The sequence below is a fragment of the Scyliorhinus torazame genome, chromosome 2 (genome assembly GCF_047496885.1).
Source record: "Scyliorhinus torazame isolate Kashiwa2021f chromosome 2, sScyTor2.1, whole genome shotgun sequence".
Classification (NCBI taxonomy): domain Eukaryota; kingdom Metazoa; phylum Chordata; class Chondrichthyes; order Carcharhiniformes; family Scyliorhinidae; genus Scyliorhinus; species Scyliorhinus torazame.
The window spans coordinates 23,432,169-23,456,875 of NC_092708.1; the positions used below are offsets into that span (position 1 = coordinate 23,432,169).

At 45.6% G+C, this 24,707-nt stretch overlaps 1 protein-coding gene across 4 annotated transcripts in view; it reads right to left on the reverse strand.

Annotated features, from left to right (window-relative positions):
- Positions 1-24,707, reverse strand: part of cnppd1 (cyclin Pas1/PHO80 domain containing 1) — a 59,095-nt gene that overhangs the window by 21,945 nt on the left and 12,443 nt on the right. For 2 of the 4 annotated variants that reach the window (XM_072469534.1, XM_072469515.1), the window contains exons 2-5: positions 23,337-23,439; positions 21,531-21,575; positions 20,120-20,201; positions 16,042-16,162 (exon numbers count right to left, since the gene is read on the reverse strand). In XM_072469534.1, the coding sequence (XP_072325635.1) occupies positions 16,042-16,162; positions 20,120-20,201; positions 21,531-21,575; positions 23,337-23,439 (351 nt within the window). The remainder of the gene's footprint in view (positions 1-16,041; positions 16,163-20,119; positions 20,202-21,530; positions 21,576-23,336; positions 23,440-24,707) is intronic. The other 2 variants (XM_072469544.1, XM_072469524.1) reach the window with 1 other exon arrangement.

Genomic DNA, 24,707 nt, shown 5'->3' on the forward strand with positions numbered 1-24,707 from the left:
GTTTGACTTATGGGAAATGGCAAAAATTCAGTTGCAAATTAAACAAATGGAACATGAGAAAGAATTAAAGTGGCTTGAATACGAAAGAGAGAGAGAAGAAAAAGAGAGAGAGAGAGAGAGTGGAAAAAGAAAAGGAGAGAGAAGAAAGGAGAAAAGAATAGCCCTAGCAGAACAAAAAGAAAGAGAGAGATACAGATCAGGGAAAAAGATAAAGAGAGGGAGTTTGAACTTCAGAAAATGGCCATGAAACATGACAATCAGTTAAAATTGGCAGACATAAAGGGAAGCACGTACGGTTGGATGATAGTGATGAGGATAGTGAGAGAGTCATAGTCGACGGCTTGGTGGGAATCTATTTAAATATGTCCAAGCATTGCCAAAGTTTCACGAGAAGGAAGTGGAAGCCTTTTTCGTTTCATTTGAGAAGGTGGCTAAACAAATGAAATGGCCACAGGACATGTGGTTATTACTGATTCAAACAAAGCTGGTAGGTAGAGCTAGTGAAGTGTTAGCATCACTACCGGAGGAGGTATCTGGAACGTATGAGGAGGTGCAGATATCTATCTTAAGTGCATATGAGCTAGTGCCTGAAGCTTACAAAGGTTTAGAAATTTAAGGAAAGAATTTGGTCAAACATACATGGAGTTTGAAAGGCTCAAACAGAGTAATTTTGATAGGTGAATAAGGGCTTTGAAAATAGACAAAACGTCTGAAGCTCTCAGAGAACATAGAACATTACAGCGCAGTACAGGCCCTTCGGCCCTCAATGTTGTGCCAACCTATGAAACCACTCTAAAGCCCATCTACACTATTCCCTTATCGTCCATATGTCTATCCAATGACCATTTGAATGCCCTTAGTGTTGGCGAGTCCACTACTGTTGCAGGCAGGGCATTCCACGCCCTTACTACTCTCCGAGTAAAGAGCTTACCTCTGACATTTGTCCTATATCTATCTCCCCTCAATTTAAAGTTATGTCCCCTCATGCTAGACATCCCCATCAGAGGAAAAAGGCTCTCACTGTCAACCCGATCTAATCCTCTGATCATCTTGTATGCCTCAATTAAGTCACCTCTTAACCTTCTTCTCTCGAACGAAAACAGCCTCAGGTCCCTCAGTCTTCCCTCATTAGATCTTCCCTCCATACCTGGCAACATTCTGGTAAATCTCCTCTGCACCCTTTCCAATGCTTCCACATCCTTCCTATAATGCGGCGACCAGAATTGCACGCAATACTCCAAATGGGGCCGCACCAGAGTTTTGTACAGCTGCAACATGACCTCATGGCTCCGAAACTCAATCCCTCTACCAATAAAAGCTAACACACCGTACGCCTTCTTAACAACCCTCTCAACCTGGGTGGCAACTTTCAGGGATCTATGTACATGGACATCGAGATCTCTCTGCTTATCCACACTACCAAGAATCTTACCATTAGCCTAGTACTCTGTCTTCCTGTTATTCCTTCCAAAATGAATCACTTCACACTTCTCTGCATTAAACTCCATTTGCCACCTCTCAGCCCAGCGCTGCAGCTTATCTATGTCCCTCTGTAACTTGTAACATCCTTCCGCACTGTCCACAACTCCACCAACTTTAGTGTCATCTGCAAATTTACCATCAACCACCACCCTTTGTCTTCTTCCAGCTTGCTAATTTCTGATCCAAACTGCTAAATCACCCTGAATCCCATGCCTCCGTATTTTCTGCAGTAGCCTACCGTGGGGAACCTTATCAAACGCTTTACTGAAATCCATATACACCACATCAACTGCTTTACCCTCATTCACCTGTTTGGTCACCTTCTCAAAGAACTCAATAAGGTTTGTGAGGCACGACCTACCCTTCACAAAACCGTGTTGACTATCTCTAATCAAATTATTCCTTTCCAGATGATTATACATCCCATCTCTTCTAAACCTTTCCAAGACTTTGCCACAACAGAAATAAGGCTCACTGGTCTATAGTTACCGGGGTTGTCTCTACTCCCCTTCTTGAACAAGGGGGACAACATTTGCTATCCTCCAGTCTTCTGGCACTATTCCTGTAGACAAAGATAACTTAAAGATCAAAGCCAAAGGCTCAGCAATCTCCTCCCTAGCTTCCCAGAGAATACTAGGATAAATCCCATCCTACCCAGGGGACTTATCTATTTTCACACTTTCCAGAAATGCTAACACCTCCTCCTTATGAACCTCAAGCCCTTCTAGTCTAGTAGCCTGAATCTCAGCATTCTCGTCAACAACATTGTCTTTTTCCTGTGTGAATACTGACGAAAAATATTCATTTAGCACCTCTCCTATCTCCTCGGACTCCACACACAACTTCCCACTACTGTCCTTGACTCTTACCCTAGTCATTCTTTTATTCCTGACATATCTAGGAAGCTTTAGGGTTATCCTTGATCCTACCTGTCAAAGGCTTCTCATGTCCCCTCCTGGCTCTTCTTAGCTCTCTCTTTAGATCCTTCCTAGCTAACTTGTAACTCTCGAGCGCCCTAACTGAATCTTCATGTCTCATCTTTACATAAGCCTCCTTCTTCCTCTTGACAAGTGTTTCGACTGCTTTAGTAAACCACGGTTCCCTTGCTCGACCACTTCCTCCCTGCCTGACAGGTACATACTTATCAAGGACATGTAGTAGCTGTTCTTTGAACAAGCTCCACATTTCCATTGTGCCCATCCCCTGCAGTTTTCCTCTCCGTCCGATGCATCTTAAGTCTTGCCTCATCGCATCATAATTGCCTTTCCCCCAGATATAACCCTTGCCCTGCGGTATATACCTATCCCTTTCCATCACTAAAGTAAACTTAATCGAATTGTGGTCACTATCACCAAAGTGATCACCTACCTCTAAATCTAACACCTGTCCTGGTTCATTACCCAGTACCAAATCCAATATGGCCTCGCCTCTCGTTGGCCTATCTACATACTGTGTCAGGAAACCCTCCTGCACACATTGGACAAAAACGGATCCATCTAAAGTACTCGAACTATAGCGTTTCCAGTCAATATTTGGAAAGTTAAAGTCCCCCATAACAACTACCCTGTTGCTTTCGCTCCTATCCAGAATCATCTTTGCAATCCTTTCCTCTACATCTCTGGAACTTTTCGGAGGCCTATAGAAAACCCTAACAGGGTGACCTCTCCTTTCCTGTTTCTAACCTCAGCCCATACTACCTCAGTAGACGAGTCCTCATCAAACGTCCTTTCTGCCACCGTAATACTGTCCTTGACTAACAATGCCATCCCTCCCCCTCTTTTACCACCTTCCCTGAGCTTACTGAAATATCTAAACCCCGGCACCTGCAACAACCATTCCTGTCCCTGCTCTATCCATGTGTCCGAAATGGCCACAACTACCCAAGTCCCAGGTACCTTTGTTCTTAAGGGCAGCATGGTAGCATTGCGGATAGCACAATGCTTCACAGCTCCAGGGTCCCAGGTTCGATTCCGGCTTGGGTCACTGTCTGCACGTCCTCCCCGTGTCTGCGTGGGTTTCCTCCGGGTGCTCCGCTTTACTCCCACAGTCCAAAGATGTGCAGGTTAGGTGAATTGGCCAATGATAAATTGCCCTTAATGTCCAAAATTGCCCTTGGTGTTGGGTGGAGGTGTTGAGTTTGGGTGGGGTGCTCTTTCTGGGAGCCGGTGCGGACTCGGGGGGCCGGGTGGCCTCCTTCTGCACTGTAAATTCAATAATAATCTATGATTAATCTAGGACAAAGGTTCGGCACAATATCATGGGCCGAAGGGCCTGTTCTGTGCTGTATTTTCTATGTTCTATGTTCTATGTACCAACCCATGTCGCAGGTTCACCCACCTTATTCCGGATGCTCCTGGCATTGAAGAAGACACACTTTAAACCACCTTCCTGCCTGCCGGTACACTCCTGCAACTTTGAAACCTGGAGCTACAATTCAGGTTCCCAAGCCCCTGCTGAACTAGTTTAAACCCTCCCGAAGAGCATTAGCAAATTTCCCCCCCAGGATATTGGTACCCTACTGGTCCAGGTGTAGACCATCCCGTTTGTAGAGGTCTTACCGACCCCAGAATGAACTACAATTATCCAGAAATCTGAAACCCTCCCTCCTGCACCATCCCTGTAGAGACTTGTTCAACTCCTCTCTCTCCCTATTCCTTGTCTCGCTAGAACGTGGCACGGGTAACAACCCAGAGATAATAGCTCTGTTTGTCCTAGATCTAAGTTTCCACCCTAGCTCCCTGAATTCCTGCCTTACATCCCTATCCCTTTTCCTACCTATGTCGTTGGTACCTATGTGGACCACGGCTTGGGGCTGCTCCCCCTCCCCCTTAAGGATCGCGAAAACACGATCCGAGACATCACGGACCCTGGCACCTGGGAGGTAACAGGGAAATTCTACTTTTGGAGGAATTTAAAAATTCAATTCCTGATGTAGTGAGAACGCATGTGGAAGAAGAGGGTTAAAACTGCGAGATTAGCAGCAGAAATGGCAGATGATTATGAATTAGTTCATAAATCAAAGATTGGTTTCTAACATCAGTTTCAGCCGGTGAGGGATATTAACTGGGGACATGAGAAATACTCAAGTGGTAAAGGTAAAGGTGATCTGATGGGAGACAATAAAGAGAGTGTACCTCAGATTAAAAAAGAAATCCAGGAGGGTGGAGAAGAAATGAAAAGTTTCAAATGTTTTCACTGTAATAAACTAGGCCATGTAAAGTCAGTGTTGGTGGTTGAAGAAAAGCACTGGGAAGGCTGATGTGGTAAAACAGGATAAGACAGTGGGGTTTGTTAGAGTGATAAAGGAAAGTCCAAAGGAAACGAAGGAGGTGCAAACAGCCTGTTCAAGAAGTAATTGTTAAGAAGGTGCCAGATGTCTTTAAAGAATTTACTTGTGTGGGTAAAGTTTACTCATGTGTATCAGGAGGAGCAGGTAAAGAAGTCACAATTTTAAGAGATACTGGGGCTAGTCAATCTTTAATGGTAAGAGATGAGGAATTATGTAGTTTGGGAAGAATGTTGCCAGAAAAGGTGGTGATATGTGGAATTCAGGGTGAGAGGAGTAGTGTTCCATTATATCAGGTAAGGTTGGAAAGTCCAGTGAAGAATGGTGAAGTGGTAGTAGGAGTAATAAATAAACTATCTTGTCCAGGAATACAGTTTATCTTGGGTAATGGGTCGCAGGTGGGAGTGATGCCTACTGTGGTTGATAAGCCAGTGGAAAAATCAGACAACTGAAGTGCTGAAGGACGAATATCCTGGGACTTTTAGGGATTGTGTAGTAACAAGGTCGCAAAGTCACAGGTTAAAACAAGAGGAGAAATCAAAGAGTGAAGATGAAGTTGAAGGGCAATTATCCGAAACGATTTTTGATCAGATGGTTGAAAAAGAACAAGAACAGGCGGCGGATGAGGCGGATATTTTTAGCTCAGGAAAAGTGGTGGAGTTACAACAGAAAGATGTCGAAATAAAGTGGATATATCAGAAAGAATTATACGGAAGACGAATCTGAGAGTATACCAGAGTGTTATTACCGTAAAAATGATGTCTTGATGAGAAAATGGAGACTTGTACATATGCAGGCGGATGAAAAGTGGTCAGAAGTTCATCAAGTAGTATGCCGGTAGGGTATAGAAAGGAGTTGCTGCGAGTTGCACATGAGGTACCAGTGGGAGGTCATTTGGGAATAAGGAAAACTCAAGCTAAAATCCAGAAACATTTTTATTGGCCTGGACTACATAAAGATGTAGTTAAATTTTGTCAATCATGTCACACATGTCAAGTGATAGGGAAACCTCACGCAGTGATAAAACCAGCGCCCTTAATACCCATTCCAGCATTTGAGGAACCTTTTACAAGGGTCCTAATCGATTGTGTAGGACCGCTTCCTAAAACAAAAAGTGGGAATCAATATCTTGACTATAATGGATATGTCTACTAGGTTTCCAGAGGCCATTCCAGTACATAATATTACAGCTAAAAGGATTGTGGAGGAGTTACTTAAATTCTTTACTAGATATGGACTACCCACAGAAATTCAATCGGATCAAGGATCGAATTTTAGTTCAAAGTTATTCAAAGAAGTTATGGATAGCTTCGGAATAAAACAATTTAAATCAACTGCGTACCATCCAGAATTGCAGGGAGCGTTAGAATGGTGGCACCAGACATTAAAGACAATGTTGAGGGCGTATCGTCAAGATTATCCAGAGGATTGGGATAAAGGAATCCCATTCGTATTGTTTGCAATTAGGGATGCACCTAATGAGTCAACCAAATTTAGTCCTTTTGAACTAATCTTTGGTCATGAGGTAAGAGGACCACTTAAATTGATTAAGGAAAAATTGGTGGGTGAGAAATCGGAAATTACACTATTGGATTACGTGTCAAATTTTAGGGAACGATTAAATAGAGCAGGTGAATTGGCTAGAGAACATTTGAAAGCTGCACAAAATGTGATGAAATTGGTAACGGACAAGAAATCCAAAGTTCGGAGTTTTGTCAGTGGGGATAAAGTTTTAGTGTTGTTACCAGTGGTAGGTGAGCCTTTAAAAGCTAGGTTTTGTGGACCGTATCAGATTGAAGGGAAATTAAGTGAGGTGAATTATGTGGTAAACACACCAGATAGAAGGAAGACTCACCGAGTGTGTCATGTGAATATGCTTAAAAGGTACTTTGAAAGGGAAGGAGAGAAAGAGGGGGTTTTAATGGTTCTAACTCAAAGTGACGAACCAAATCCAGATGACGGAATTTGACATACCTCAAATTAAATTGGAAAATGAGCATGTTCTTAAAAAGTGGGATGAATAGTTAAGTTACCTTCCAGAGGAAAAACAAACTGACCTGAAAGAGTTATTGATGTCACATGGGCAAGTTTGTAGAGATAAATTGGGAAGTACTAAAATGGCTATAAAAGATGTAGACGTGGGAAATGCTGTTCCGATCAAACAACATCCATATAGACTTAACCCTTTAAAATTGGCACAGTTTAACAAAGAGCTTGAGAGTATGCTGAAGAATGGCATAATTGAAGTGGATTGCAGCCAATGGAGCTCACCCACTGTGATGGTACCTAAAGTGGGACAATCCACTTTTATTTCCAAATTACTGAAAGGTTACTGGCAAGTACCTTTATCTGAAAGGGGGAAGGAGATTTCAGCTTTTGTGAATCCAGATGGTATATACCAGTTCAAAGTTATGCCATTTGGCATGAAAAACGCCCCAGCAACATTTCAACAGTTAACTAATACAGTCGTTTCAGGATTACCCAATTGTGCGGTATACATCGATGATCTGGTCGTTTTCAGCCAGACATGGAAAGAACATTTAAAACATCTGAGGGAGTTATTCGATCGACTTCAGGAGGCGGGTTTGGCGATAAACCTCACCAAAAGTGAATTTGGAAAAGCCCAAGTCACTTTCCTTGGCCATACAATTGGACAGGGTCGACTGGTCCCACGGGATGTGAAAACAAAAGTTGTTTGGGAGTTTCCGATACCATCGACACGACGGGAAATAATGCGATTTCTTGTTATGAGTGGATTTTACCGGATATTTGGACCAAATTTTAGCAGTGTGGTCGCTCCACTGACAGACTTGCTCAAGAAGCGTAACAAATTCCAGTGGACAGCGGAGTGTCAACAGGCATTTGACAGCCTGAAGGCTGTGTTAACCACTGCTCCTGTGTTAGTCATCCCAAATTCTACCAAACCCTTCAAAGTGGCTGCTGATGCGAGCGATGTGGGCGTAGGTGCGGTGCTTCTCCAAGGCGATGACCAAGGGCTAGAGCGGCCTGTTGGTTATTTTTCAAAGAAATTGAATTCTCACCAGAAAAAGTATTCGACGATTGAGAAGGAGACTTTGAGTTTGGTGCTGGCTTTGCAACATTTTCACATTTATGTGACCAGCAATTGATCTGACATCATTATATATACTGATCATAATCCTTTGGTGTTTTTGGAGCGATTCCGGAATAACAATGCAAGGCTGTTTCGCTGGAGTTTATTGTTACAGCCATTTCATTTAAAAATAGTACATGTGGCAGGACGGGAAAATGTGATAGACGATGCTTTGTCATGAATGTGATCAATTGAGAAGGTTTTTGGTTGGAGGAAGAAGAACGAAGAAAAATGGACTATATTATTATACCTGTTTGAATGTGTTGTTTTCTTTAAATGAAAATGTACATTTATTGTGTGCATTTCTTAGTGGATGGTGCAAAAGTGAAAAATGAAATCATCTTGAAGTTGATGGTTTATTTTTTTTTCTTTGGGGGGGGGGTGTCATGTGAGAGTACCTTTAAGACATGAATGTTTTTAAGCAATGTACTTTAAGAAAACAGTGATGTCAGAGAGTGGGTGGAGCCGAGTTCAGTTCAGCCATTTTTAAGTTTCAGTTTGAAGGAAGAGAGCTTGGGGAGCGTCTGTGTTTGCAGTGAGCTGGATTTGCTGTTATCGCTGCCATGAAAGACTATCTCTGGATCATTTGGGTGATTTAAACTCATAATAGTAAAGCCTTTAACCTGATGTGATTTTGTTTAAAGGTGTTAAGTCTCTTGGAAGTTTGAAGGAACATTTTGAGGGATTATTTACTGTTGTCATATTTTCGGAGTTATCTTTGAAGTAAGAGGTGTTAAGAGATCCAATGTTTATTTAAGATGTTAAGTTGAGTTCATCAAATAAACATTGTTTTGTGCTTAAAAACCCACGTGTCCATAATTGTAATCCCACACCTAGGGAACAAGCCGTGTGCTTGGAAAAGCAACAAATACATTAAAGGGGGAGCATGGTTGAATTCCATGATACAGTTTGGGGTTCTGAAAACACCTCTCCCATAACACTACTGCATTCGCTGCTCCCAATGTGGTCTCCTCTATATCGGAGAGACCAAACGCAGACTGGGTGATCGCTTTGCTGAGCATTTTCGGTCTGTGCACATTCAGGACCCTGACCTTCCCATTGCTTGCCATTTGAACAAAAGACCCTGCTCCCATGTCTGTTCTTGGCCTGCTGCAATGTTCCAGTGAAGCGGAACGCAAACTGGAGGAACAACATCTCATCTTCCGGTTAGGCACGCTACAGCCTTCCGGTCTCAACATCGAATTCAACAACTTCAGATGATCAGCTCTACCCCACCTCCACCCATTTGTTTTCATCCCATTTCATTTTAACTGTCTTTCACCATTTCTTAATATATATTTAATCCCCCCTGCCAATCTTATCCACCTTTCCTTAACCTTTCTCCTCTTTGCTTCCCCCTTCCCCTCCCCCCACATCCACAGTTCATCCTCTGATGTTAGTTTCCCTGCTGTTTGACCTTTCACATCTTTTGTTCTCTCTGGGGACTGCCATTAGCACTCTTTCCCCATGGTTTCTGTGGCCATTAGCACCCGATTTCCCTGGGTTTCTGTGGCTATGACTCATCTTTCATTCTCACTCCACAGTATAAATATTTCCCACTTTCTCTGTCTGTTAGTGGCTTTGACAAAGAGTCATCGGACTCGAAACGTTAGCTCTTTTCTCTCCCTACAGATGCTGTCAGACCTGCCGAGATTTTCCAGCATTTTCTCTTTCAGTCACAGCAGAATCAATCATGCTCATTGCAGCAAACTAACAAGACTGAGAAAACAGTAAGCATTCGGGTACTTTAAAACAGGTTAAAATCACTGGAGGGAATGCAATTCCATTGGAGGTGCCACCTTTTGAATATGAACTAAGGCCACACTTGTCCTCTCATATGGACAGATCCCAGAGAACTATTTCAAAGAATGGCAGGGAAATGGGCGGCACAGTAGCACATTGGTTATCACTGTTGCTTCACAGCACCAAGGACCCAGGTTCAATTCCCGCTTGGGTCACTGTCTGTCCGGCGTCTGCACGTTCTCCATTGTAGCCACATAAATTGACCACCTCCTGATTTAAAATGGCGAACGGCAAAGGCTGAAGGGAAATTCAGCCAACACAGACAGAAACCAGCAGGTACAGGTTTGCTGTGTATTTAACTCTGCAAAAGCCCAGACAGCATCGATACCAGCGACCATCAGCATAATAATGTAGCAGCAATCTACATACTAATGAGCAATCCCCGGGAACAATAGCAACATTTGGGACACACAAAACTAAGCCAGACTCCCCGGCGCCAGCAGGAGCCAACACAAAAGAGGTTAACAAACACCTCAAGACCGCCCATCGATCAGGGAACCGCTCCAGTATTGGAGAAATCGAATCAAGCGATTGGAACGAAGTCCAATCACCTGGAACCAGGTACAGGGTCCGCCCCGAAAGGCGGGAAGCCCCTGGGGACTATAAAGTTAAGCCCCCAAATTCAACTCGCTCTCTTCTTCCTGCCCGGGTCACCCAGCAACGAGAACCAACCTTGACCGTGACCGGTGCAGTGACCGCCGACAGACCGCAAGTCTCAATTCAACGCTCGCTACGAGACAGGCGCTTCTAGCTACCAATCCATACCAACTTCGAATCCCGCAGACTCAGAACCCGAACGAAAGGCCATTTGTTCCCCTGACCTGGTGGGCCAGTCCGAAGTTAAGTATAGGCCTGTTAGTTGTAGAAGTAGCTTAGACGTAGAATTTGTGCATGAGTAGCGATTACTGCGTATAATAAATGTGCTTTGATTTGAATCTTACTAATCGGTGTATTGAGTTATTTTTAAAAATATATATATTTTATTAAAGTTTTCAAACACAATTTTCCCCCCTTACAAATCAACAAAAACGGTAACATGATAACTGATATATAACATTGTTGAAATAATATCGTAAACTAACCAAATAAAACGAAATAATGCTCCCCCCCACCCCATCACGCCATCTAGAACACAAACAATTTACCCCCCTCCCCCTCCCTCACATTGGCGGCCGAGTAGTAGTCGCCCAAATTCGGCAACGCCAGTCCCCCTCTATCTCTGCTACGTTGCAGGAACCCCCTCCTTACCCTCGGGGCCTTCCCTGCCCACACGAAGCTCATGATGCTCCTATCTATTTTTTTGAAAGAGGCCTTAGTGATCAATATAGGGAGACATTGGAACACAAATAGGAACCTCGGGAGGACCATCATCTTAATCGCCTGCACTCTGCCCGCCAGTGACAGCGGCTGCATATCCCACCTTTTGAAATCCTCTTCCATTTGTTCCACCAGCCGAGTCAGATTGAGTCTGTGTAAGGTTCCCCAGCTCCTGGCTATCTGAATCCCCAGGTATCGGAAGTTTCTTTCCACTCTCCTTAGCGGCAGGCCATCTATCCCTCTACTCTGGGCCCCAGGGTGCATCACGAAAAGCTCACTCTTTCCCATGTTAAGCTTATATCCCGAGAAATCTCCAAACTCCCTCAATATCTGCATGACCTCTGTCATCCCCCCCCACTGGATCCGCCACATACAGCAGTAGGTCACCCGCGTAAAGTGACACTTGGTGTTCCTCTCCCCCTCTAACCACCCCTCTCCATTTCCTGGAGTCTCTCAGCGCTATGGCCAGTAGTTCAATTGCCAGCGCGAACAGTAATGGGGACAGCGGGCATCCCTGTCTTGTTCCCCTATGTAGTCGAAAATACTCCGACCTTTGCCGATTTGTGACTACACTTGCCATTGGGGCCCCATAGAGGAGTTTAACCCAGCTGACAAACCCCTCCCCGAACCCGAACCTCCTCAGCACCTCCCATAGTTACACCCACGCTACCCTATCAAATGCCTTCTCTGCATCCATTGCCACCACTATCTCTGCCTCCCCCTCTGCTAGGGGCATCATTATCACCCCCAATAGCCGTCGCACGTTGACATTCAATTGTCTCCCCTTTACGAACCCTGTCTGATCTTCGTGCACCACCCCCGGGACACAATCCTCTATCCTCATTGCCAGCACTTTTGCCAGCAACTTGGCGTCCACATTTAGGAGTGAGATAGGCTGATAAGACCCGCATTGCAGCGGGTCTTTATCTCGCTTCAAGATTAGTAATATCGTCGCCTCCGACATTGTCGGGGGTAGGGTCCCCTCTTCTCTGGCCTCGTTAAAGGTTCTTACCAGCAGCGGGGCCAACAAGTCCACATATTTTCTATAAAATTCCACCGGGAACCCGTCAGGTCCCGGAGCCTTCCCTGCCTGCATGTTCCCCAGCCCTTTGATCACCTCGTCCACCCCAATTGGCGCCCCCAGGCCTGCCACCTCCTGCTCCTCCACCCTCGGGAACCTTAGTTGGTCCAGAAACTGCTGCATCCCCTCTTTTCCCTCCGGGGGTTGGGACCTATATAACCTCTCATAAAAGGTCTTAAACACCTCATTTATCTTCCCTGCTCTCCGCACCGTGGTTCCCATTTCATCCCTAACTCCCCCTAGTTCCCACGCCGCTGTCCTCTTTCGAAGCTGGTGGGCCAGCAGGCGGCTCGCCTTTTCCCCATATTCATATCTCATCCCCTGTGCCTTCCTCCACTGTGCCTCTGCCCTCCCTGTGGTCAGCAGGTCGAACTCCATCTGGAGTTGTCGCCTCTCCCTGTATAGTCCTTCGTCCGGGGTCGCTGCATATTTTTTATCCACACTCAAAATCTCCCCCAGTAATCTTTCCCTTTCCTTGGCCTCTATTTTCCCCTTGTGAGCCCTGATGGAGATCAACTCTCCCCTGACCACCGCCTTCAGCGCTTCCCATACTACCCCCACTCGGACCTCCCCATCATCGTTGGCCTCCAGGTACCTTTCGATACATCCCCGCACTCTTCCGCAGACTCCCTCATCCGCCAATAATCCCACATCCAGTCGCCAGAGTGGACGCTGCTCCCTCTCCTCTCCTAGTTCCAGATCCACCCAATGTGGGGCATGGTCTGAAACAGCTATGGCCGAGTACTTAGTTCCTTCCACCCTCGGAATCAGTGACCTTCCCAAAACGAAGAAATCTATCCGGGAGTATACCTTATGGACATGGGAGAAAAAGGAGAACTCTTTGGCCAGCGGCCTAGCAAATCTCCACGGATCCACTCCCCCCATTTGGTCCATAAACCCCCTAACACCTTGGCCGCTGCCGGCCTTCTTCCGGTCCTGGATCTAGATCTATCTAACCCTGGGTCTAGCACGGTGTTAAGGTCCCCCCCCCCATTACCAGGTTTCCTACCTCCAGGTCCGGGATGCGTCCCAGCATCCGCTTCATAAATCCCGCATCATCCCAGTTCGGGGCATATATGTTGACCAGCACGACCTCCATTCCCTGCAGTCTGCCACTCACCATCACATATCTGCCCCCGCTGTCCGCTACAATGTTCCTAGCCTCGAACGACACCCGTTTCCCCACAAATACGACCACCCCTCTATTCTTTGCGTCCAGCCCTGAGTGGAACACCTGTCCCACCCACCCTTTCCTTAACCTAACCTGGTCCGCCACCTTCACATGCGTCTCTTGAAGCATGGCCACGTCTGCCTTCAGTCCCTTTAAGTGCGCGAGCACTCGGGCCCTCTTAATCGGCCCATTTAGGCCTCTCACGTTCCTATTGATCAGCCGGACTGGGGGGCTGCCCGCCCCCCTCCCTTGTCGACTAGCCATCACCCTCTCTGGGCCGGTCCCACGTCCCGGTTCTGTGCACCCACCCGTCCCCCAGGCGGCGCATTCCCGCCCCGACCACCTTTTCTCTTACCAGCTCCCTTTCGATCGCCACAGCAGCAACGCAGTTGTTCCCCCCTCCCCCCCACTAGATCCCCATCTGGCATGGTTACTCCCCCCATAGTGCTTCTGAACGTCAGCTGACTTCAACTGACCCCGGCTTCTCCCGCTCTCTCCTTGACCCCGCCCGTGTGAGGAACTCCCATCCTCCTTGCGCCTATCTTCCCACCATCTCTCTGACGCGGGAAAAAGAAACCCCGCCCCTCATGGCGCAGCTCCCCCTACCGCCCCATTCCCATTCCCCATCCCCCGCCTGTGTCTCTTCTTCCCCCCCACCGGCGCCCACATTTCTCAGTGTCCCCCCCTCCCCAATTTACATCTCTATATACATCAGCATTGTCGTTTCCCCTCCAACATCAGTCCCTCAGTTCTGGTCCAGTTTCTCGTTTTGAATGAAGGTCCATGCTTCTTCCGCCGTTTCGAAATAGTAATGTCTATCCTGGTGCGTGACCCACAATCGCGCCGGCTGCAACATCCCGAACTTCACTTTCTTCTTGTGCAGCACCTCCTTGGCTCGATTGAAACTCGCCCTCCCTCTCGCCACCTCCGCACTCCAATCCTGATACACTCGTATCACTGCATTCTCCCATCTACTACTTTGTACCTTCTTGGCCCATTTTGATGAATGTGATATAAAATAGTTACTTTAGAGATATTAGTTAATGTAATGTAGAAATAAGCCACTTTGATTCTGGCAGGTAGAGACAAAGGGATTTGAGACCGCATGGAAAAAGCAGGAAGAGGTGTGTTTATGAGAGTGATGCTGCATTGATAGGGGCCGGAGAAAGGGATTGGAAGTGAGCCAATCAGAATAGATCAAACAAGTCAGGAGGGACATAGGATGACCTATGGGTGTCGAGTATGTGAAACTTGATGCCATTTGAATGTATGAGTACTGATCTCTTTGTCTGGGACCTTCACTTAGTTCCCGGGACTGCAGACAGCAACATGTTGTCTGTATCACTGTGGACTAGGTAGCTTGCAAGCTGAATAAAATAACTTCTTTTTACTTGCAAATCCATCTCGATTTTTATTGAGGCCAGACTGACGGAGAAAGAAATTTGGGAATCAACAATTTCAGAACCACCTCTCTGTCATTGAAGCAGTGAAATCGCACGATCATCGCCCTAGGTGGTTCTCCAGCCTTTGGTCTCCTCGCAGGGACCCGGTGGACCGCTTCCACTTCCAAGGGGCCCGCGGGGGCCTCAGCTCCCATTAGCGAGCGTAGCATCGTGCTCGCGTAAGCCCCGCCGTCAGCTCCTTCCACTCCCTCGGGGAGACCCAGGATCCGGAGGTTCTTTCTCCGTGATCTGTTTTCCCAGGACTTCAATCCTTTCGATGCACTTCTTATGGAACGCCTCGTGCGTCTGCATTTTGACCGCTAGGCCCAGGATCTCGTCCTCGTTGTCCATTACCTTCTGCTCCATCACACGGAGCTCTATCTCCTGGGCCTTTGTGTCTCTGTAAGCCCCTCGATTGCCTGTAGCATCGGGGCCAGCACCTCCTTTTTTAACAGCTCCACACACCGTCTTAGAAACTCATCCTGGTCCGGTCCCCATGTCGCCTGGACTCCCTCCGCCGCCATCTTGCTCCTTTCTTCCTTCTGCCACTGCCCTCGAGGATTCTCCGAGATCTGTCTGCCGCCGCCGATATTTTTCTTTTCCGCTGGGGGGGGGACGGGGGACGGGGGGACGGGGGGGGGGGGAGACGACGACTCCCTGTTGCCTCACCCCACACCGGGTTTCGTCCCGAAAATCTTTCCTGTTGGGGCTCTTAAAAGAGCCCGAAGGTCCGTTCGAGCTGGAGCCAACGAAACGTGTGGCTTAGCTGGTCATCGCCGCAACCGGAAGTCGTGTATTGAGTTATTGATCATTACTTGGACTTGAACCTCGTGGCGGTATCATAAAGATACCTGGCGACTCGAGAGCAAAGGTAATAAAACAGAGCAATTGAACCAACCGAAAAGTTAGCAACATCATGTGTCTGTGTGGGTTTCCTCCCACAAGTCCTGAAAGACGTGCTTGTTAGGTGGCATTCTGAATTCTGCCTCTGTGTACCCAAACAGGCGCCGGAGTGTGGCGACTAGGGGCTTTTCACAGTAAATTCATTGCACTATTAATGTAAGCCTACTTGTGACACTAAAGATTATTATTATTAAATGGCCCTGGCCAATTTTCATCCCTCAATCCCCATCAACAATGCAGATTATCTAGCCAGCATCGCATTGCTGTTTGTGGGAGCTTGCTGCGTGCAAATTGACTGCCCTGCTTCCTATATCATAGCAGATGAAACTCTTCATTGGCTGCAAAGTTCTTGAAGACATCCCAACGTTGTCAACGGTATACCAATACAAGCCCGTCCAAATTGCAACCCGAACGAGCAAAGACAGAGACGTGATTTTCACTCACCATAGATATTAGAAAAAGGTCAGATGAGGAGATCTGTTGCAGGTACTCCGGATTTCGATGTCGTAATCGTTCAATGTAGACAAGAGCAAGCATCATTGCACAAGGCGAGATACAGGCCTCCCTGTGGAAAAGGCAAGGATCATTAACTCAGATTTTGTCAGCGAGCTGATGATCAGTAGGTGAGCATTAGGTGGTGATTGGGAACAGAAGATAGAGAGCAGAGGATAGATTGAGGGGCCACTCAATTTTTCAATATTATTGATAACATTTCAGTGAAGCCAAGTTATCAGTGACCATTTTGTACTCCAGATTTTTCACAGCACAATAATGCTCTACTAGTAAAGCAATGTGTATTCAACAAAGCTAGAAAGTTCAAAGACAAGGTCCATTATCACCTTCTTGGGGAACCAGGAATGAGCAATAAATCCTGTTACAATCCCAGTTGGTGTTACAACTGGATGGGAAGATCCCAGAATGGAAGCGTAGCTCAAAAGACCATAACTTTTATTTAGTTTTATATAAAACGTAGATGGAGAGAGACACGGGACCACTATTTTTTAAACAAGAAAAAAAATGTATTAAACATGGAAACAAATTGGATTATAATAATTTTTAGTATTGTCACAAGTAGACTTGCATTAACACGGCAATGAAGTTACTGTGAAAAGCTCCTAGTCACCACATTCCGGCACCTGTTCGGGTACTCGGAGGGAGAATTCGGAATATCCAATTCACCTAACAAGCACGTCCTTCGGGACTTGTGGGAGGAAACCGGAGCACCCGGAGAAAACACACGCAGACACAGGGAGAACGTGCAGACTTCGCACAACAGTGACCCAAACGGGAATCGAACCTGGGACCCAGGTGCTGTGAAGCAACAGTGCTAATCACTGTGCTGCCGTGCCACCCTCCTTTACTCCTCTCTCATCTTAACAATTACACACAGGTTTTAAGATTAACACGGATTATAACATATATATTAATCTACAACGGTCTCATTAATACCAAGTCCCTTTTAAGCACACAAGATGACTGTGGGCAAATACACTCTCCACTCTGAATGCCAAGTGAATGTTTGTGAATGTCTCCTCAGAATCACCCCAGATGATTGCTGTGTATAAATTGGCTGCCCTGCTTCCTCTATTACAACAGTGACTACACTTCAAAAGTTCTTCATTGGCTGCAGTGGTTGGGGAATTCCCAGCGCTGTGAATAAAGAAAACTACAAAGAAAATTACAGCACAGGAACAGGCATTTTGGTCCTCCCAGCCTGCGCCGATCCAGATCCTTTATCTAAACCTGTCGCCTATTTTCTAAGGATCTACTTACCTCTGTTCCCCGCCCGTTCATATATCTGTCTAGATGCATCTCCAGCAACAGCATACCCCTCCCTGATGAACTCAATGCATTATATGCTTGGTTCGAGCAGGTAACCAACAATCCGCTGTCGAGTGCCCCAGCAGCCCATAACACACCCATACCCACCATCACGACTTCCAAAGTCAGATCGGCCTTCCTCAAAGTGAACCCTCGGAAGGCAACGGGTCCAGACAGGATCCCTGGTCGTGCACTCAGAGCCTGCACGGACCAGCTGGCAGATATGTTCGTGGACATCTTTAACCTGTCCCTACTCCACTCCGAGGTCTCCACCTGCTTCAAGAAGACCACCATCACACCAGTGCCAAAGAAGAACCAGGCAACGTGCCTCAATGACTACCGTCCGGTGGTCCTGACTTCAGTTGTAATGAAGTGCTTTGAGAGGTTGGTCATGGAGCGCATCACCTCCATACTCCCAGAACACCTTGATTCACTGCAATTCGCACACCGCCACAACCGGTCCACAGCAGACGCCATCTCACTGGCCCTGCAATCATCCCGAGAGCATCTCGACAACAAGGCCTCCTACATCAGACTCCTATTTATTGACTTCAGCTCCGCCTTCAACACCATAATCCCAGCCAAGCTCATATCAAGTCTCCAAAACCTAGGACTTGGCTCCTCACTCTGCAACTATTTCCTCAACGTTCTGACCCACAGACCATAATCAGTAAAATAAACAACAACAACTCCTCCACAATAGTCCTCAACACTGGGGCCCCGCAAGGCTGCATACTTAGCCCCCTACTCTACTCCCTGTACACACATGACTGCGTGGCAAAATTTGGTTCCAACTCCATTTAGAAGTTTGCTGACGATACGACCATAGTGGGCCGGATCTTGAATAACGACGAGTCAGAATACAGGTGGGAGATTGAGAACCTAGTGCAGTGGTGTAATGACAACAATCTATCCTTCAATGCCAGCAAAACTAAAGAGCTGGTCATTGACTTCAGAAAGCAAAGTACTGTACACACCCATGTCAGCCTCAACGGGGCCGAGGTGGAGATGGTTAGCAGTTTAAAATTCCTAGGGGTGCACATCTCCAAAAATCTGTCCTGGTCCACCCACGTCGACGCTACTACCAAGAACGCACAACAGCGCCTATACTTCCTCAGGAAACTAAGGAAATTCGGCATGTCCACATTAACTCTTACCAACTTTTACAGATGCACCATTGAAAGCATCCTATCTGGCTGCATCACAGCCTGGTATGGCAACTGCTCGGCCCAAGACCGCAAGAAACTTCAGAGAGCTGTGAACACCGCACAGTCCATCACACGAACCTGCCTCCCATCCATTGACTCCATCTGCACCTCCCGCTGCCTGGGGAAAGCGGGCAGCATAATCAAAGACCCCTCCCACCCAGCTTACTCACTCTTCCAACTTCTTCCATCGGGCAGGAGATACAAAAGTCTGAGAACACGCACAAACAGATTCAAAAACAGCTTCTTCCCCGCTGTTACCGGACTCCTAAACGACCTTCTTATGGACTGACCTAATTAACACTACACCCCAGTATGCTTCACTTAATGCCGGTGTTATGTAGCTACATTGTACACCCTGTGTTGCCCTATTATGTATTTTCTTTACTTTTCATGTACTTAATGATCTGTTGAATTGCTCACAGAAAAATACTTTTCACTGTACCTCGGTACATGTGACAATAAACAAAATCCAATCCAATATTTCAAATGATGTCTCCCAAGCTGTAGTAATTTCTCACAAACCTTAGCACTACTGCAGGTATCTTTCCAGGCTCTCACAATCCAATGCCTTTCCAACTCTGTGACTTTACTGAACAGTAATTTGTTCTAGTTCCCAGTTTCCGATGTTCCGTTAACTCCAGACCTCTTGGAAACTCCCTATTTCCCTCATCTCCTTAACTAGCTGGACTTTAGGTTTCTGGCATCTGTTTTCTTAACCATTACTCCATGGTATGGCTTTTCTTCTGGCAAGGCTGAGAGAAATGTTCCCTCTCTAGCCTTCTGAACCAACTGCTTCCAACAGAGCTGTGAGAGCTGTGTTCTCTCTCACTACCTATCTCCAACTACAGTCAAATTAAGAAACTTAAAATTTAAAAGCTTCTCTACGTTACAAGCAACCCCCACATGCTTATGCCTTTTATTAATTCTTCATGGTGTAGCCCTCTTTAAGCACAATAGAAACACAGTTGGAACTTAACCAAGCCCCGCACGTAACAACACCTTTGTCCAGCATGAATTTAACTATAGGTTTTACCCTTCCAGGCACAGAAACATTATATTAAACACACTTAAAGCCATATTTTATTTCTAATGTTTACCAACACAAATATAAATTTCCTAACAATCTGGCATTACTAAAAGACACACATCCCAAAAGTAATTGAAATTTAAAACTAAATCTCGCATTAACCAGCCTTGCCAGCTATAATCACAAAAACACACCCACCCACTGTGCTTTTATCCTTCCAACCTCAACACTTTGTGGCTTCTCCCTGTAAGACTATTTATGTGCTAAAGGATGTGGCTCAGGAAATACATGACAGGGTGATAGAACAAAAACTGCACTACTCAGGAAATTCAGTACCTGTTGGAAAACAAGAATGATGCTTGTTGGTAACTCTTACAACTCACAGGTCCATCCAAAAACAATTAACATCCAGCACAAAATACAGAAATTACACAACTACCCACTGCAACTTAATATATAAACTTACCTCGCCACATGAGCTGCATATTTCTTGCGGAGTTTTCGGATGGGACTTGGTGCTGATTTTTGGAGCAGTTCAACAGCAATGTCTGAAAGAGACATGATCTTTAAATTAGTTATTCATTTGGTAGTAATAATAATAATAATCTTTATTAGTGTCACAAGTAGGCTTACATTAACACTGCAATGAAGTTACTGTGAAACACCCCTAGTTGCCACACTCCGGCGCCTGTTCGGGTACACTGAGGGAGACTTCAGAACATCCAATTTACCTAAAATGTGCACATCATTCGGGACTTGTCGGGGGAAACCGGAGCACCCAGAGGAAACCCACGGGGAGAATGTACAGACTCCGCAGAGTGACCCAAACTGGAAATTGAACCCAGCACCCTGGTGCTGTGAAGCAACAGTGCTAACCACTGTGCTACCATACTGCCCTTACAGAACAGTACAGAATTTAATTATTGTTGGAAAGAGACGCATGTTGCGAAAGCTTTTCAACTTGCACTTGCACAAATACAAGAATACCAAATTTCAAACAATCACTACAATTTATACTACAGGAAAAGAGGGTGCTGATTGGTTGGCAAGTCGGCTTAGGTCAGCCATGATGTTCCCATGGAGAAAGTAACAGGGAACTATAGGCTCCCCATGCCTGTGTAAGTCTAAAATGGCACAAAGCTTAAATATGCGTGGCACAGTAGCTAGCACTATTGCTTCACAGCGCCAGGGTCCCAGGTTCGATTCCCGGCTTGGGTCACGGTCTGTGCGGGGTCTGCACGTTCTCCCCGTGTCTGCGTGGGTTTCCTTCCACATGTCACGAAAGACATGCTTGTTTGGTAAATTGGACATTCTGAATTCTCCCTCGGTGTACCTGAACAGGTGCTGGCGACTCGTGGATTTTCACAGTAACTTCATTGCAGTAAGCCTACTTGTGACACTAACGAAGATTATTATTTTCGTTTGCAGAAGGCAGATCCCTACATGTGAATGTATGTCATTCCTAGAAAGCGCAAGTGAGCCACGTTATAAACCCATCTGATTGGCCAGAAAAACTCCCAGTCTCCTGACAGTCGTACCTTGGATATACCCCGAAGATGCTCTTGGAGTCCATTTGCATGCACACTCTACATGGGAATGCCCAGGAAGCTTTAACAACAAATTGGAACATTTAAAAAAAAAAAATCCTTTGTTTTATTTGGAATTCCAAATAAAACGTTTCTTCCAGGCATTTGGGAACATCAGTTGAAACTCTTTTTCCCCCCCCCCCCAAGGAGGCAGTCAATTATAAAAACAATTTGGCTGTACTTTCCCACTCTGCGTTATATTTTCGATATCGCCTAAAATGAAATGTATAATATGTCACCCAACATCTAACAGGCACAAGTCAGGAGTTTGATGGAATACTTGTCACTTGCCTGGATAAGTGCAGCTCCAACAATACTCAAGAAGCTCGGTACCATCTAGGATAAAGCAGTCCGTTTGATTAGCACCACATCCACCACCTTCATTGATGCACAGTGGTAGCAGTGTGCACCATCTACAAGATTACTGCAGGGACTCACCAAGCTTCCTTTGACAGCACTTTCAAACTCAACCACTACCATCTAGAAGAACAAGGACAATAGGTGCATGGGAACACCACCACCACCACAAAGTTCCCCTTCAAGCCTCACACCATTCTGACTTGGTTCCTTCACTGTCGCTGGATCAAAATCTTGGAACTCCCTCCATAACAGCACTGTGGGTGTCTCTACAAACATGGTCCAAGGTGGCAGCTCATCGTCACCTTCTCAAGGGCAATTAGGAATGGACAATAAATGCTGGCCTAGCCTAGTCATGAAAAATAAATGCAAAACATTCAAAATCTCTGGATAACGTACACTTCCTGTCACATTTCCCATGTTATGTATGCTCTGTATACTGAGCAACATCACTAGTGATTAGTAATGAGTTCAAGTTGCATAAATTTAGAATTACAATCACCTTTTGGGACTTTAGAGGGTAGAATTGGGGGCACTGCTATGATGCCAGAGCTGCTAAACTGGGGCAATGACTGCTCAGCTGGATGTGAAAGATCCTACGGGACCAATAGTTCTCCCTGTTTACATGACCAACATCCATTCCTTAATCACCACCACCAAAAACTGAATAATTTATCATTTGTCTCATTGATGTGATCATTTGTCTCATCTTGCTGTGCCAAGGTCTGTGCCATGCATGCCCGCATAACAAAACCCCATTTCAAAAGTAATTCAATCACGTTTTAAAAAATAAATTTAGAGTACCCAATTCATTTTTTCCAATTTAGGGGCAATTTAGCACGGCCAATCCACCTACCTTGCACATCTTCGGGTTGTGGGGGCGAAGCCCATGCAAATATGGGGAGAATGTGCAAACCCCACATGATCCAGAGCCGGGATCGAACCTGTGACCTCGGCGCCATGAAGGAGCAGTGCTAACCACTGCGCCACCGTGCTGTCCTTGTAATTCAATGACTATTAAGTACGTGAGAATGCCTGAAGAATGCGAGAGATCCTTTTAAATGGGAGCTCCTTTCCTTTTTCTTAAAACAATTTGGCCACATGGATATGCACAGATCTGGGTAACCAAAGCCATGATGTTTGTAAGAGACTATCACACCACTTAAGGCAAGTGTAACCTCAACAACTGGACTTGGGGAATGCAGAACTGCTGAATCTAATTGGACTAACGCAGGATACCCCCTCAGGGTATTACCTAAATCGCAGTGTTCACAGTGACATTGCTCGGAAATGTAAAGCACCTTGAGCTGTTAGAACTTTGTTTTAAATAAAGTATGCACGCTTTTGGCCAAAACATGCTGGTACAGTCCTTGCCCTGACAGAGGGAATAAGCTGTGGTCAGTAAACTAAAGATACAACCACAGCATTCAACAACATTTGTATTTATTTGGCTCCTTAAGACGTAGCTGCCAGCACTCTGAAATCTTTGCATAACCCATGTTTCTAAAGGTTCACCTGAGGCAGGAGCAGCGCTCCGAAAGCTAGTGACATCGAAACAAACCTGTTGGACTTTAATCTGGTGTTGTAAGACTTCGTACTGTGCTCACCCCAGTCCAACGCCGGGCCGGCATCTCCACATCATGTTTCTAAAACTCTCAGTAAATTACTAGAATTACAATCAAAAGCAAATTTATCAAGGAAACAATCAACTCCTTATACACTCATAACATACACACGTACCAGTGACAGGACAGGACAGAACATCCATGTTGTAGTCCATACCCCGAGCGTAGTAGAGTCGCTTTTTCACTCTCTCCGTCAGCTTGCTATGGCCAGGAAGAAGCTGCAGAGCGAAATAATGGCAAGTGTCAGCTGAAAGAATCCTCATTGATGCCTTTGTCTTAAAGAGGGACATAAGATTGTTCATTTCCACAATAAATCTCAGGATGCTAAAACTCCACAAAAGACCACCAGAGTTGCAGTCGGGCAGTCTTACAACAACAGTTTGCATTTATATAGCACTTTTAAAGTAATCAAAGCACCCAAGGCTCTTCACAGGAGTGACTATCCAAGAACATTGAGGAGATATTGGGATAGGTGACCAAAAGTTTGGTGACAGCGGTAGCTTTAAGGAATGTATTCAAGGAAGAAAATTAGGTCGAAGGGTTGGGAGGTTTAGGGAGGGAATTCTACAGCTGAGGCAGCCATCCATGGTGGAGCAATGAATGAATGAATGAATGAATGAATGAAATGAATGAATGAAATGAAATGAATGAAAATCGCTTATTGTCACAAGTAGGCTTCAATGAAGTTACTGTGAAAAGCCCCTAGTCGCCACATTCCAGCGCCTGTTCGGGGAGGCTGTTACGGGAATTGAACCGTGCTGCTGGCCTGCCTTGGTCTGCTTTCAAAGCCAGCGATTTAGCCCTGTGCTAAACAGCCTCAATGAAAAGGAAGGATGCACAAGAGGCCAGAATTGGGGCGGGGCTGAACATTATGCTGCAGAGTAATCATTAAATCCCGTGCCCAGAGTTACTGAAAACATACACACACATCCTAAGGAATCGCCATTTGCAGGCAGCACCCAAGATAAGAACAAGAGATGAAAAACATATTGTCCTGGATTTTGCAGTCAGTTATGGCACTCGCTGCTGACCTTGGAGAAAGCTGTCCCATTGCATTGTTTTGAAGAATATAACAGGTTTATCCAGCAGCAACACCAAAAACTGACGAACTGCACATTAATTCACCACCATCTCCCTTGGTCCCTCACTGGCTCTAATCTGTCATGGCCAATGAACAAGTTTAAAAGGAGAATTCAGTAGAGGCTAAGTTAAGTATAAAGGACATAATTCTTATTTCAACGGTTATCTTGTGTCTCATTTGTGCCCATACCATTCTAAGTATGTTGTTATTTCCAACATAATCCAATGGATTTGATATTCTTATCCCTTCCACTTATTATGTTAGTCAGTCAACTTAAACTGACACAACATGCAGCACAGCAAGATTTATTTGCCAAGCTAGCCTCTGATACCTAGTGTAAAACTGCACTGGCAATGTGTCATTAATAAAATAAACATTGCATAGGAATGATTCTAAACTTTGTGG